The sequence below is a fragment of the Eubalaena glacialis genome, chromosome 2 (assembly GCF_028564815.1).
Source record: "Eubalaena glacialis isolate mEubGla1 chromosome 2, mEubGla1.1.hap2.+ XY, whole genome shotgun sequence".
Classification (NCBI taxonomy): domain Eukaryota; kingdom Metazoa; phylum Chordata; class Mammalia; order Artiodactyla; family Balaenidae; genus Eubalaena; species Eubalaena glacialis.
This window is the reverse complement of record NC_083717.1, coordinates 121872747-121888999: the sequence shown is the minus strand read 5'-3', so window position 1 is coordinate 121888999 and position 16253 is coordinate 121872747. Positions and strand designations below refer to the sequence as shown.

The 16253-nt window shown below is 43.3% G+C and overlaps 1 protein-coding gene and 1 long non-coding RNA gene across 5 annotated transcripts in view; one reads left to right on the top strand and one right to left on the bottom strand.

Moving 5' to 3' along the window:
• STXBP6 (syntaxin binding protein 6) overlaps positions 1-9487 on the top strand; it is a 265716-nt gene extending 256229 nt beyond the window's left edge. For all 4 annotated transcript variants that reach the window (XM_061180736.1, XM_061180733.1, XM_061180734.1 and 1 more), the window contains 2 exons: positions 3654-3811; positions 9226-9487. In XM_061180736.1, the coding sequence (XP_061036719.1) occupies positions 3654-3811; positions 9226-9249 (182 nt within the window). In that variant the 3' untranslated portion in view covers positions 9250-9487. The remainder of the gene's footprint in view (positions 1-3653; positions 3812-9225) is intronic.
• Positions 1-16253, bottom strand: part of LOC133084328 (uncharacterized) — a 127689-nt gene that overhangs the window by 31521 nt on the left and 79915 nt on the right. Inside the window, exon 2 of the long non-coding RNA XR_009699422.1 lies at positions 777-826. This is a non-coding gene — a long non-coding RNA (uncharacterized LOC133084328). The remainder of the gene's footprint in view (positions 1-776; positions 827-16253) is intronic.

The following is a 16253-nucleotide window of genomic DNA, read 5'->3' as shown; positions in this document are numbered from 1 at the left end:
ACAGCCCCTGCCTTCAAGGAGCTCACACTAGATACCCAGCAATTACATGCATTATGATAAATGCACCATTTGAAATAGACACAAGATAATGTGTATGTTGGGGGCAACAATGGTTTAGGGTGGGCTAGACATGACAGTCTTTCCTAGGAAAGGGGTCTGAAGTGCACTGAAGCACATAGGAGTAAGTGGGAAGGCTAAGATGAGACTCAGAGTTCACACAGAGGTAGCAGTAAGCACAAAAGCATACAGGTAAAAGAAACGTGACACATCTGCGAAAATTTAGGTAATTTGGCAAGGCGTGGGTTTGGAGATCGCTAGGGAGAGGAAAAATGGATGAGGTTCTAAGATGAGCTGAGAGTGAGGCAGGGCAAAGTTCTCAATTTTATCTTGGAAGCAGTGAGAAGATGGTAACGAATTTGCCTTTCTAGAAGTGTACTATAGAAATGTGTGAAAGATGAACCAGAAAAGGTGTGGGGACACCTAACAACAAAAGGCTCTTGCTATATCTCTGAAGGCAAGAGGGACTGGATCAATACAGAGATAATGAAGCTGGCAAAGAGGGCAGAGAGTAGAGAGCTGGATAGCAGGTGACGTGTAGTTGTATGTGGTAAAAGTAAGGCAGGAATCTGGACTGGGCTCCCAGATTTCTGAATTGAGGAGCAAGCTGGGCAGATAGTGGAGTTACTGACTGAGCAGGGGACCCCAAAGGAAAAGCAGGTGTGATAATGGGGTCAGGTGTAGACATACCGAATTCAAGATGACTTTGGGTGACTCACCTGAAGTTGCCCAGTAAGAAAACATGGGTCGGGAGCCTCAGCAGCGCAACCTAGAAAAAAGCAAAAATTTGGTCATTGAAGCCATGAGCTGAGTAGAATTGTCCTAGGGAGAGTCTGCAGAATGAGAAAGAGAAGAGGGCCAAGGACAGAAGCCTGGAATTACAGCATTTGCAAGATATCAGAGAGAATAGAGCAAGCAAGCAGGAGACCCGAATCTAGAGGAGGAAGATTCAAGATTTAGGGAATGGCCAACAGAGTGAAAGGGTGCCCTCAGGGAATATATAATCCAGCTGGGAAGTCACTGCATCCATGGGTGAAGAAATGAGGTAGAAGAGTTGCCCATGACTGTACTTGATCAATCACCCAAGAAGGATATAGACAGTTCTTACAAAGTTGAGAAGAGAATGTAATTGACCTGAACCTTGATAAAGGCAATGGGACTTCACTGAGCCTGAAATACAGGTAGAATTGAAACCAGGGGAGGACATTTCAACTGAGGTGATGAGATTTGTTCAAATCCATCCTCGTGGCTGAAAATAACTGAAGGTAGATTTTTTATTGATAGTGGTCAGCCATGTCATCACTGAATAATGAAGACAGCATTTGGTTCTCTTTTAGTTATAACAACTCTTGGTTAAACAGTATCATATAAAACTGGGTGCAGTGTTGATCTGACGTCTGTACAAGATTAACTTTAAGAAAGTCATGACAGGAAAACAGTATGGCTCACGCAAAGCAGATTCATTCTAGAAACACAGATGTGTCTTACTTTGAGGGCACCATGAGGGTCAGTTCCGATGGGAAAAAAACCTATCCTGGTTATATACCCTCTTGATTTTATGATAACTAATTCTAAAATCCCTTTGGTTTAATGCAGCTGTTCCTGGCTGTGGAGTTGCAGGTACCCTGCCCCATCTTTTCTCTAGCCTCTGGCGGCTAAGCTGTGGGCATGTGGAAGGAAGCAGGAAGGGGAGATTTTCTTGTGCCCTCCCCCAACTCCTCTGCACCTTCAGTCCCTTCACTGTCTTATTCTTTCCCATTGGCCTGTTCCTTCTTGGGAGCACCTGGCTTGCAATGCAGCTTAGGCAATAACTCTTCATTTACCAAGAGGAATAGGTTTCTTTAGGACAGAAACAGTCAGGCATTACCTTGGGAAATAACCTGTCAAAACCTATCTATGGTGGTCTTCTCCCAATTCTGTCATAGTGATTGCTTTCCATGACCAACGCCACACCTGCAGAGAGGAAGGTACAGAATAAGGAAAAGGCATTGGGAAACCAGGTTCCAGTGCTAGCTATGTCACTTCCCTAGTGACATGATCTTGTGGAAGCCCTGAACCTCACCTAGTCTCAGTCTTCTCAGTAGAATTTCTGTGACAATCAAATGAGACAATATTTGTAAAGATGCTTTATGACTGCAAAATGCTATTCAAATATTAAGCAGTGGTGATAGGCTATAATCATAACCATGATATGAAAGCAAATTGGAACCCAGATTTCTCCTCCTAAATCTGTTCTGAAGACCTAGACAGACCTTCCATTCCAACCCTTGCATTCAGCCAGTTTCTCCAGAGCCACGTCTCCTCTGTTAATCTGTGCTGACTTATCTTGGCTCCAGTAGTGCTTGATGCAGCTGAGTAATAGTAAAGCTAACTCCATTCTCCTCCCCTTAGTGCATAGTGGAAGCCCTTGAAATCCACCCCTAAAGAAGAAAACTGGAAAACAATTTACAAAGTGCTTCCTCTGGGGCAGGCACTTTCTTTGCCTGAGATCCTTTTCCACAAACCACAGACTGTTCCCACAGAGGAGAAATGAGGAAGCCTTTGGAGCTGAGACCAGTGGAAATTACATTTCTATTAAAAGCTGTCTGTGGCTAGATGTAGCCATCCCAGGTACAAAGTTAAATGATGTAATAAAAACTTATTCAAAGACATAAAGCTATTATATAAAATGCCATTTAACTATCTTCCACTCAGCATTAACAAAATAGAGCTATAAATCTCCTTTGGTTGTAATTTGGCAAGTTTCTAGGTCTCCGTGGGTTATGCATCTGCCAGTTTGTCACTGTTGAATTCTCTTTTCCAGTCCTGGTAAATAGGATGTCAGGGATGCATAACCATTTGAAATGTGTTGGTTTTCAACTTTCTCAGTATCATCATTCATGAATCTGGGAATGCTATGTTCCTTCTAGGACAGGTTTCTGTCACCGTTTTTTACCTGCTGGCTAAGTACAATGCTGAGGCCCCATATTTCATATACTTGAGATCAGAGGCAAAGAGGCCCAACCAACCAGGCCATGGCTCGGGATTCAAGGTTGGGAACTGACATATCTCCTCTGAACTTTGAGACTGATCGATAGCTTCTTACGTGGGGCTACGCATTTAGGGGTGAAGGGGTAAAATGGAAGGGAACAGTTGAAAGGAATACAGAGCATCATATCTGGAGAAGTTCTGTACCCCCAGTTTTCCTGTGGTTATCCATCTAAACCCCAGGTCAAGAGGAAATGCTCATATGATCCAGATATATCTCACTGAACTTGCCTAATTCTATGCACTTGTTAGGGTTTCCATCTACCTTTGCAAGCCAAGTCCTAAATTCAGATGGACCCCGCTCTTCTGAGCCTTACCAAACAGAATGCCGGTAGAATGGAAATGAGTGCTGTCAGTGATGGGGCTGCGAAAGAAGCCTTCAGCACTTGCCCAGGTCCTACAGTCAGTGGGTATTCTTCCTAAAAGTGAGTCAGTCAGACCAAGTCAAAAGAAAAGTCGACTTGTTTCCTAGACACTCGAGGCCTTTCCAGAGTCTGACCCACCCTGGGCGGGGGTGTCACTGTAGGTCAGCCGAGCCAGCTTCTCACGTTCTTCCTGTTCTCTTTCAGGAAACAGCATCCTCCATTCAGCGGCCGACAGCGTGACCAGTGCAGTGCAGAAAGCGAGCCAGGCCTTGAACGAGCGCGGGGAGCGCTTAGGCCGCGCGGAGGAGAAGACGGAAGACATGAAGAACAGCGCCCAGCAGTTTGCAGAAACTGCACACAAGGTGGGTCCCGCAGCGCGGCCAAGGGCTCAGCTCTGGGTTGTCAGGGAGCTTTGGTGCCCAAAACTTTATTTCAGTATGTTTCCCAGGTGGGAGAAAAACCTCAGGCACAAAGTCAAGCTTTTTTTTTTTTTTTGGCCCCTGTATACAGTTTCCTTCTGCTACTTAGTAAGTACCAGAGTTGGGAAGATTTCTTCTTGGACCTGTTTCTTTGGTTATCTCGTTTCTGCTGTCTTCAGCCCTGTCTCTGACCCCATATCTTTGGGAAATGTGGACCATCTTTACTTCCTACCCAGAAGTTTAAGGCTCAAGTTTCAGGGAACAGGATGGGGGTGGGGGTAGGACAGGTGTAAGAATATCCCTCCTCTGTTAGCCAGTGCTTGAAAGAGGACTGTGGGCTCTTGTGCTTACTTTTCCATGCTGTCCCTTTCTGGTCATGAGCCTCGCATCCTGTGTTCTTATCTCTTTACCGTATAAAAAGCAAACTCTAGTCCCAGGGCACCTCAGGGCTAGTTTCCCCTGTGGAGGGGCCTTGGACCTCTAAGGCTGACCTGACTAGTGCAGAGCTGCCTGCAAAATTCCCACCTGCCTCTGGGTCCAGAGAATGGTGTTTTCCACATGCCTCAGGTGTACACATGCACATTCACACATGCACTGAAAATGTGTCTTTCAGAAGGGGAAGGGGGAGTTTTTATTGGCAGCCAGCTATCTAAGGCAGTCACAAACCAAAGGAAAGAGAAGCCCTGTTGGTCAGGTGATAAAAGAGGATTTATTACTGTTCTTGTACTTTGGATCAAAGGGCAGCTCTTTTTTGGCTAGTGATTTGAATTTAGGTTTCCAGAAACAACTTTTGCTGATAATTGTTGGCATGTCAGACTCATGATCTGGCCTTTCAAGATAGGCTTTTCAGGTGACCTTTGGGGAAAAAATTAATTTGCTTCAAAAGAAAACCCTGCTTTTGCTGAGGAAACAAGAATGGACAACCTGAAAAGCAATGGGAAAAATCTCTCCAGCTGAGCGAGGCTGGCCCCTTCCAGAGGCTTAAGCCCAGGCCCGACTGCAGATCCAGATCTGAGTGGATGCATCTAGCCTGCCCTTCCTGCATCCCCTTTGCACAGACCTGTCTCGTGTCATCAATTCCCTATCATGACAGTGTCTTACTGTACTGCTGCCTTAGGGGCCCATTTGGAGTTCACACCTGGCTGAAAATGCAGGCAGCCCTGCTGGGGGCCAGAGCCTGTCTTGCTGTGGCTGTCACAGAGGGAGCAAGCTCAGAATTATGGTTCCCCTCATCCCTTCTGCAGCCTTTGTGATATAGAAATAATGATGGAGTGGAGATGTTAGAATTGCTACCCAACTTCATTTATAGCAACAGCCACTGTAGTGATTTAAAAGGGGGATGGGCAGTGGAAGTCTGGGGAAACATTTAAAGTGTTGATTTGGAGAAGAGAAGACTACAGGAATTATTTTTTAATTGTCTTCAAGTCTGGGAAGGGCGATATTGCAGCAATTCCCTTTCGCGTCTTGTTATACAGAATAGAGCACTCAGTGGTGCACTGATAACATTCTGCTAAAATAAGAGTTTAGGTTAATGATTAGGCCATGAACCAGGTTACCAAGGAAGTCTGTGAGATCATTCTTCCTAATGCGGAGTAGACAATACCTGGAGGTCATCCATGTCACTGTCTGCCTCAGAGGAGGTCATACAAACACTGGGTTGGATAACCTAACCAGATGGCCAGAATTCTTGGCCCTGGTCACCCTGTTTCCCTGATACTGTGGCCAAGTTTGCTAGGTAGTTGGGAAGACAGTATGGTATGGTAGTTAACATCTTGTGTTTGATTTAGCAACTCCATGACCTTGGGCAGGGGCTTAATTTCTCTAAGCCCCAGTTTCCTCGTCAGTAAAATAGGGCTAACTAATAATAGTACCTTTCTCCTACAGTGTTGAGAGAATTGAATGCCTTCAAACCTATAAATTGGTTAGCACAATAGTTGGTGCATATAAACCTCAGTTAATATTAGTTATAATTGTTTCCATAAAAATGGTTTCTGCTGAGCCTGCTGCAATCCATTCACATGATGAGCACTGTAGAGGGTTGGAGAAATGTGACTGAGGATCCCAGCCCAGGGGTGGGGAGGGACTGGTGGTGAAGATTCTGAGCCTCCGAAGGGGGGTGGGAGGGCCTCCTGCTGAATGCTGACACTTTCTAAACACAGAGCAGCCCTTGCAAACAGGACCTGTCAGAACAGAAACTGATTAGGCCACCAAAGGCACAGGGGTCTCTGGCTTTGACCACTGGGAGGACTGGTACCAGGCAGTTACCTATTTCTGTAGAGATGGGCGCGGCAGGGGGCAGTCTCCACTCGCTTTGGCTTCCTCTCCTGTGGGTGGCGTAAGGGTGGGGGGAGGGGCTGCTAGTGTCTCTCAGTGTGTTTGAGGGAGTGGGAGAGAGACACAATAATAACCAGACTTGCAGTTTTCTAAAACTGCAAGTCTGGGATGTGTGCTTATGAATCACCAGCATGGGCAGGATTCCTCAGGAGGAGGTTGCCCTCTTGAGATAAGGTGCGGCTATTTTCCCAGGGACCAGGACTCCTGATTTGTCCCACTAGTGTAGGCTGTCCGTTTAGATGTCATTTCACTGGCCGAGCCCCTACCAGGCCTACTGGTGAGGAGAGAGTTCAGAGGTGGAAGCCAGGCCTTCCACCACTGCCTCCCCAAACATGGCTCTGGTGACTCATAAAGAGTGGGCTGTGTTTAGACGTCGAGACACAGTGCACTTGTTAGAGCCCTGACAGAGAAAGGCAGTGCCGGGTGACAGTTCCTCTGGGCTCCCTGGTTGAACAAGAGCATGCAACCTCAGCTGGAGAGTAGGGCACACCTTCTGGATTGCAATAGAAGAGGCTATCCTCTGGCTTTCTCGATTTTCCCAGGACTCCTACAGTGACCCAGGTACATTAGTGAGCGGATCACCTTTGCAGGAGCCTGCCATCAAGACATGTGGGCGCTTGGCTCCCGCAGAGCCAACGGAAAGGTGTCTGCACCCCCTCTCCCCCAGCTCTGTTCAGCCTGGCTTGGGAAGCGTGGTTCCTTCCTGAACTGTGAGCTTGGTACAGTCTCAGACCTTAGGGAAGTCCAGCTCAGCCGCAGAGCAGGCCTGCTCACTCTCCTCTGCTTCAGAGAGTGCAACAGTGCAGTGTGCGCAGTGCTTTGACGCCTGCCTTGGCTGGTGAGTCAGCAGGCGAGAGGGATACCCACACCTAGGCATCCTCAGATGCTGTTTATTTCCCACAGAAAAGAACAGTGATCTGCCCTGTTTTGCACAAGCGCACATTTGTAGGGGAGGGAGTGGTGAGTGGCATTTCCCTCACTGGCAGGGAATGGCTCCCTCTGTCCCTACCACGGTCACCTACTCCCTGTGGGTCTGAGCTAGAAGGGACCTCAAGAGTCCAGGCCTCTTAAAAAATACCCCCTGTATGAGTAACAACTTTTTCTATTATTGTTGTTTTTTCTATTACTGCTATTATTATTTAGATGGAGTCATTTACACAGCTTTGAAAGAGAAAGCTTTCCATGAAACATTAAGGAAACAAAAATATAGCAAAAGGAAGTTTTTAACTTCTCTTCTGTAGAAACTCTGACATCTACATTAATCCATAAGCATTTGAGTTGGAGATGATATTTATAGACATGAGGAAACTGAGGTACAGAGCAATTGTGACTTAGAGCTCAAGGTCATACAGCAGATTTGTAGCAGGGAAGCAACAGCACCGTGCCTTCCATATTCTAAAGCTTCTAACTCCCAGGAAGTTAAAGAAAAAACAAAACAAGGTAGCGTGGAAATGATGCGCCTTTCTGCAAAAATACCTCAAATGGCAAAACGTCCAATCCAGCTGTACTTCTGCGAAGCTGAACTGGCACGGCCCCGCCCGGCTGGGGCTCCCCTTAGCGCCAGTCCCAGCTGCACTGGAGAGGTAACCAGGGTCTGGCGTGAGAAGCAACACGATTGCTGCTGAGGATTAATGACTGTGGGTAAATTGGCAAAGCCCATTAGCTGAAGGTTAACAGCTGAGTGAATAACAGGACAGCAGCACTGATCAAATATTTATGGTTGGTATTCATTATGCATAACACTTAACAGCTCTGTGTTGATTTGAATGGTCCACATTGCTAAATAATGTATTAAAACTAGAGACAGAGCAAGAAGTGGAGGCCATACAGTGGAGGGGCTCAGAGTGTGGCCAGGGAGTGGGACAGATCTGAGAGAGAGCCCCGGCTCTGCCATTTCCACCCACCATGTTTCCTGGACTGTAAAGTCTTCAAGTTCAGGAGTTAGCCTTCTTGGCAAAAACCCACAGCACTTAGCACAGCAGCCTGGACACACTCAGGGCTTCACAAACACCATCTGACAGTTGACTGGCTGTTGGCATCAGCACTGCAAAAGGTCGTTGGGGGTCTTCGCTTAGGCTGGCTTCACCAGGTACAGGCACCTGGAGCTCTTCCAGCTGACGTTGCCCAAGTAGAGATTAATTTAGCGACACGACTACCCCCAGTAACTCCAGCCCCAACCTCAGGGATTAATCCCTAATATCAGGCTCTAGACACGAGGGATCACAATTCAGCCTCAACCCTGCCTTCTGCTTCACGTCAGTGTATGGGCTCCTTGGAAGGGATCTGGCTAAGGAAGGCAATGTCAGATTAATTTTATGTTTTGTACCTGCATACATTTCCTTAAATACATTATCATGGGCTCCAGCTGGGCTTGGGAAGCTATTGAATGATACAGTGGTATTTGGTGTTCCCATTTATAAAGATCTAACATTTCAATAAACCACATTTTTCAAATACCAGTGGGAGCAGTAAGTCAAGGTCTGAATTTGGTCTATTGTTCAGTCCTGGTTGGTAAAACAGTCTAATTGTCAAGTGCTTTGGACCTGGTTGAATGTCCAGGATATTACGTGGATTATTGCAGCTTGTTTGTTTCTCTACAGTTGGTGATTTTTAATACTTTACGAGATGTCAGTAAATACATTTGGAGAGTGTTGGTCTTCCTGGATAACTAGTAACCTGGGAGCCCAGAGGCCTTTGTTTCTAGGGTAGGTCACTCATTCTGCCTCTACTTTGCCTCTTCCATTTGCTCCATCAGTGGCATGAAGGAACGTCACGTAGCACCCTCCCTGACCTGGACACATACACCAACAACAGTACTGTAAGGGGGAGTAACAAATGCAGTGCTCAGGGGACTGTTTAGGGACATGCTGCACATTTACTAAGTGCCACTGTGAACTGCAGTGGTATCTGCCACAGCAAGGAGAATCTTGCTGTTGCTTCTCATGGTGGATGTGGGGAAGGAGCAGCAAACGAACTCTCCCCACTGCTGATAACATCTTACTTTTGTCCCTTTCTCTCCTTAGCTTGCCATGAAGCACAAATGTTGAGCAACTGCCTCTCCTGGTGACCCCTTAAGAGAAAATGAAGTTTGTTCAGCTGTTTTTACAAGAATTCTGGACCTCCGCTTGCTTCTTTTTTTCCCAAAATGTGGACATTTAGGTTATTTTTCCTTTTCAGATGTTAATATGAGAGAAAAGATGTTGTGTGTATACATTTCCCTAATAATCTTGCTAAGAAATGCTGCAAGCATCAGCTTTATTTTTTTCCCAGTGTGTGTATGCGTGTGTCTGTATGTGTTTTCTCTTTAAGGCTTTTTTTTTTTTTTTGGTAGTTTGAATATGAAATTTGGACCAAATGATATATTGAGCTAGGTCTAAACTGTATTTTTTTCCTGATATTAAGCAGGAAGACATTTTAATGTGGTGACGTCAGATGTTATTGTTCCTGGTTGGAAATAAAAGTCAAGCAGTGATTGGCTTCACTCAGTCTCTTAGCTACTCTTAATTTGAAGGTTAAGATTCTATATCCTGAGACACAAATCTGTATTAGAAAAAACAATTGGATTTATCAGGGGAAACAGCAGTCTTAGATTTTGCTTTTCGTGTAGTAACTTTTTGCATGAGCCATCACCAGCATTCAAAAAAAACAAATCAGAATCACAGATAGAAATCTTTCTGAGCTACAGTTTAAATTCTTCCATTACTTGTTTCCAGGCTGATTATTTAGAATTACCGTATAAAGGATAAAAATTTGAGATTAAAGACCTAAGGAAAAGCCTATTTAAAAACCTCTGTGCATTCATGAATGTTTCTTTGTCACTGTCCCAAATTACGGTAGCTGGTCTTGAAAAGAGCTTGGATTTTTATCAAGAATTGATTTGTCCAGATAAAGGTCTGTGTAAAGGATAATGTGAAAAGATACTACATTTAAAATCTTTTTTCTTTTCTTTTTACAAAGTCATGCCTGTTTAGAGACGCCTTCATAATGTCCTTGGGAAATGGCCTTCGGTTCTTGGTATCTGATTTTTGGAGGTTTTGATGTTGTTATTGCTGTCTATTAATCTAATTTAAAGTGGGTTTCTTGACAAATTGCATTTCATGGCAATTGCAACTTGCCTGGTCTGACATAAAACAGCACAGTCATGAAGCCTTTACATTGCAGTCAGACTGAATGAGGTTGGTTCATACAGCTCCTGATTTTGTATCACCCAACACAGGCCTGGATTTTCAGTCTGGGAGTTTGGTTTCTTAGAAGGTTAAAATGCTAAATATAAAAGCTGTGTGCTTTGTCTTCCTGAAACAAGGAGGCAAGCTGTACATCCCAGATACATTCTCAGCCTCCCGCTGCGATGCACTGATTTTTTTAAGCTGCCTGGATATTCAGGACCCCTTTCTATTCCTTCCTACGCATTGAGGCCATGTGTATTGTAGGCTCTTACATAGCAGCATATGATGACTTTGGGATTATTTATGCTGATTTAAATAGCTTAAGTTCTCCTGATAAAGCATTCCCAGGGAGATAGAAAATTGGGCTATTGTGGGGAAAAATGATCTTAGTCACTATGTGTCAAAAGGGAGATGGGATTTGCCAGAGACAAATTTCTGAATCCTCTTAGGGAGATGATCCAGTTCAAGAAAACTCTCTGTAAAATTTATAGGGTAAACTATATAAGTTTACTATAATATTTTGTACTTTTCATTTGGTGTCTTAAAAGTTTAAAGAAGCAAGGAACTTGCTACCTGGTGAGTACCATTAGAAGCATTTACAATTTCTAAGAAAAGCTGAAAATATCACACCAAATAGGTTTTCTTTGCAGGCCTCAGCATAGAAAATGCACGTGCGTGCGCGCACACACACACAGATATATTCATCTTCCCAAACTGAATTCTAGCTTCAGATAGATAGTTCATATAAATAATTGAAATGGTAAATCTAAAACGCCCTGACAATCAGCCAAACTCAATTTGTCGCCAAGTATCTAACAACAGTGTTTGTGAAGCTGCTTCTAAAGTAGCAGAGGGTGAGGTCATAAGCATACTGTGAAATTTGAGATTTTTTCCTCTCCGGTAGACTTGTGATAGTTACTCTTCATAAATATAAGTACTCCACATCTTGCCCTCTTTCCTCACTCTCTGCTTATCCTTTTAGACTTAAGTCTTCTTGGAAATATCCTGGATTTGAAGAAAGCCTATCTGCATTGTTATTACCTTCCTCTATTGATTTGCTTCCAGGCTGTGGTCATGTCCTTGACCTCCCTGTGTCCAAGTCCTACTACCTAGGCCTCTGCCCACAGAGAGGCCAAACAGCAACCCCAGTCCCTCCTGGACCTCCTGACTTCTTGCACAGGAGCGAGCCCTGTGATGACGTACATGAGGTTCTTTGCTATCCTTTTGTAGAAGGTGCTTCAATACAAAATATTAATATAATCTAACCTAGAGCAAATTGCTAAAATGACTCACATTATTTGGGACCAATTCAGTGGCTTGCTAAAAGACATTTCATTTCTTTGTTTCATTTCTGCACCTCACTATTGAGTTTTGGAAATACTACATTTCAGTGAAGGATTTCTTAAACTGTATTGACAACTCATAAAGAAAAGAGACTTCCCAGTGTTCTCACTTCTTCCTAGAATGTAGCTGTAGTATTCTTCCCTAGTACTATTAGGTACCTGTGTACAGGAAGTAGACAGTGATTCAGGTTAATGTTTCATATTAAAGAAGGTATTTGTAAAATGTAACAAGATCAGTAGTTAACTTTTTTAAGCTCTGAAAAAATAAAGGTTATGTGTTAGACTTAAAATTACAGTGAAATCTGTCTTAATACCACTTTTGTGGCTAACAAAAGTTATGCATTTATGTAAAAATATTTACAGAATGCCCTCAACAAAGGATATTAAAGATAGGTTTCACTTTTAATTTTTAGAATTGTGACACTGCTGATGTCTGTTGTACAGTTATTAATTCTTCAGAAGTTCCCTAAGATGTCAAATATCATTTTTGTTCCTTTCAGAGACAAGTAACACCTGCTCTGTGATTCACTAATACAGCAAACTCTAATTTTGTCATTAAATATTTGAACTCTGTGATGAAAGTTCATTTCTCTCAGTTATTTGGGAAATCTCTCAAACACTACCAGATAGGTAGGCAACGTCACACTTTTGTTGCTAATGGGAAGACCCTGTGTGCCTCCAGGAGACCTAAGAATTGGGATTAGCATTCTGATAACATTTCTTCATGGACATTCTAATGGGAGAACTTGAACTGTAAAAAAGACTAAAGAGCTAACTAACCTTAATTTAGACAATGAGCTTCTATCCAGCAAGAGTTAAGGTTTTTTATTTTCTTTTCATGGACAAAGCAGTTAAGCTTGATTAGTAGTTACCTTTCTGCTGATATTAGTGATGTGCTCAACTCAAGTACATATTATATTACCACATGTGCCCTCGTTTAGCAGACTATTTTCATGTCCTTTTAAATTGGAAGGAAGACTTGGTCAAATTATGTCAATTTATTTTTATGGGAAAGCAAATGCAACTTATTGCATTGCCATTTGCTTTCAAGGGAAATGGCTTTGGTGATGGCTGGAGCAGAACAACCCTCTGTAGGTTGGCATAGATACAGTGAAGCAGGCAGACTTTGAAATATTTCCTGGGAGGACTGCAGGTGGAAGGGAAAGGCTACCACCTCCACTTTCCAGAGAAAAAAGGATAGAGAGATGGTTTGCCTAGATGAGGACTTGGCCTTTTTGTGAATTAGGTATTTAAAGGCATCGTTCTTGTGAACTAATTATAAACCCACTGACTTGCAAAGATGATCTTTTCTTTTAGTATAATTTTTGTTAGCAATTATACCACAACCAACTCTCAAATTTTATGGGAGAATTAATATAAATATATATTTTTAAAATCAGTAATGCCTTTCCTTCTTGCTGTCAACGAGAACATGCTTAGAAAAAACTATAGTTGTCCCTTGAATGACGGCTTTGAACTGCCTAGGTTCACATGTATGTGGGTTTTTTTTCAATAGATGCATACTACAGTACTACAAAATCCATAGTTGGTTGAATCCAGATTCAACCAACCACACATATGGAGGACCAACTGTAAAGTTATAGGCGGATTTCTGATTATTTGGGGGGTGTAGGGAGGGGTGGCACCCCTGACCCTTTCATTGTTCAAAAGTCAACTGTATTGACTTATCAATCATCATCTGCCTAAACAAGCAGATTGAGGGCAGGGTGAGATAGAGAGAAGAGGGAGGATAAAAATACCAGAAATAAATTTCAAGCAAGTGCAAATGTTCCCATATTATTCCCTGATGATATCCATCCTGTGTCCCTCCTTTCCCTGGCGTAGGCAAACCTGGGTGGTAGCTGGACATATGTATGCACATCCACATATGCATACACACAGCTGGCATTAGAAAAGATACATGCACCCTAATGTTCATCGCAGCACAATTTACAGTAGCCAAGACATGGAAGCAACCTAAATGTCCATAGACAGAGGAATGGATAAAGAAGATATGGTACATATATATACAATGGAATATTACTCAGCCATAAAAAGGAATGAAATAGTGCCATTTGCAGCAACATGGATGGACCCAGAGATGATCATACTAAGTCAGACAGACAAATATCACATGGTATCATATGTGGAATCTAATTTTAAAAAATGATACAAATGAACTTATTTACAAAACAGAAACAGACGTACAGATATTGAAAACAAACTTATGGTTACCAAAGGGGAAGCATGGGGGTGGGGGAGGGATAAATCAGGAGTTTGGGATGAACATACACACACTACTATGCATAAGATAGATAACCAACAAGGACCTACTGTATAGCACAGGGAACTCTACTCAGTATTCTGTGATAACCTATATGAGAAAAGAATCTGAAAAAGAATGAATATATGTATATGTATAACTGAATCACTTTGCTGTACACCTGAAACTAACAAAACATTGTGAATCAACTATACTCCAATAAAATTTTTAAAAAGAGCTGAGCTGCACTCCTAGATTCACCTGAATTCTCTTAGTGACCCCTTATTGCCTATCTGGACATAGATTGGCAGGAGACAATAGTTCCAGGGGTCAGTGAAATTTGAAAGTGCCTCAGGTGGGCCATGATCAGAGCATGAGAAATACAAAGACTGAGACATGGAAGAAAAACACATCCCACCCACAAGGCAAGTCTTACTTTATTTCAGTAAATGTGAGTGTGCTAATGGCTGTCTTTCAACAAGATGATGCAAAAGATGGATTTCCTTTTGGTTTGCTTTTTGAAAATCCAGGAAGTACATATACATAAAATGATTTTGTAGAGCCAGTCTGATGCAAAATTGATCTCTACTTATACATCACCCGCTCTCCCCATTCTCCCCTCCACGCTCTTCGCCTTGCTTTCCGACATTTCTTAAATTCTGCTTTAAGCTAACCCCTCCTAAGGTGCTACCTGTATTACAGTGCTGGTTTATAGTGGCTTAGGGCAGTTTCTCCATCCAAGCTCTGTGTCACAGTTATTTGGGGAGGTTTTGGAAAATGTACACATTTTCTTCCCAAATTTGCCTTCTTGTTGCCCCTAGTCATCTTGTCTTTTGCAAAGAAAATAAAATGGCTCCAGCAGGCCTGAACAGTGGGGCACCTAGCTTCTCCAGATGCTTACTAGATTTAAACCAGCAAATTAAAGCTGTCAAGGAAATTAACATAATGTGCCTTTAAGATGGATTACTGCTATAGTGTAACCTTCTGCCTTGACCCCCATTATATTTTCTCCCTTGAGCCTCATCTGAAGCCTCAGGACTTCCTGAGTCAGATTTTCACTTCCCAACCCCCTCCCACCCCTGAAGTTTTCTGCCACATTTTCTTCTTTCTGCTGATGAGTCATGGTCCTGGGCATTGCAGGTCTTTGGGGGGCTGCTTCAGTGGCCTGTCCCACTGGGCACTGCAGGATGTAGGCTGGTTGGGCAAAGCCACCTTGTTTCCCTCAGTCCCACAGGAACCAGTGGGCAGACCTAAGAGATTCTAAAATGACCACTGAGGTGCATTGTCACTGCGCTCACATTTTGTCTATTAGGCATTTTAAATGCTATTGATTCTCTCAGATAGAGTGGAGCTGTTCCTACAGAACATACATTCTTTTCCTGTCTTTAAGTGCTCAACCCGCTCAAGGACACCTGTTTCAGTGGGGTCTGGCCCCATCACACACTCATACCTAGATGTGTCAGAGGCTGGACAGGAATCGCCATTCCTACAAGTCCCAGGTTTCACTTATCAACACTGAATAGGAGCCTTTGTTCTATGACACTGTATCCCAATTGCTTTGCCACTCTGATTACTTGTCAGATGACATGGAAAGAAGGGAAGTGAGCTCATGAATTCTCAGCTTTACCCTGAGAGCTAAAACATGGCTTGGATGATTCACAGCTTCTGAAGAAAACTCCTCTTATATGCTCTGACCATGTGCACCAAGTGCTCTGTGTAATTATAATACTACATACTTGGTGATTGAAACCTGAAGCTTTCTGTTCGTTTTTCGTAAAACCAATCCTTTCTTTTACCGCCCTAGGAAGGAAAATCTGGTTCCTACGATCAAACATACTTTTTTATTCACAGTACAGTGGCTTCCTTCAAGGAGTTTTGCTTTTTTTACACCTGGAATTACAGTGACCGATACTGGTGGACGCATGTACACTGGTCTGAAACTTTCCCATACTGAAATAGCCTCAGCATTTGGACAGAAACTGTGGGAATCAACAACGTGTGAACTATGTCCCACACCACACCCCCAGGGGACTAAAAATAAAACACACCTTTAACTGGAGTGGACATGGGCAGGACGCCCCCTTGTGGTGGTTTACTGGAGGCAGCATTGCCCTGTGGTCCTGCCCTGCTTTGAGTTCCAGCTCCAGTCTTACCAGGTGGGTGGTCTTGGGCAAGTTATTGACTCTCTCTGTGCCTGTTTTCTTAGCTTTAAAATGGGAGTGGCTATCTACTTTACAGGTTATCATAACGATTAAATGAAATAATGAATGTAAAGCCTT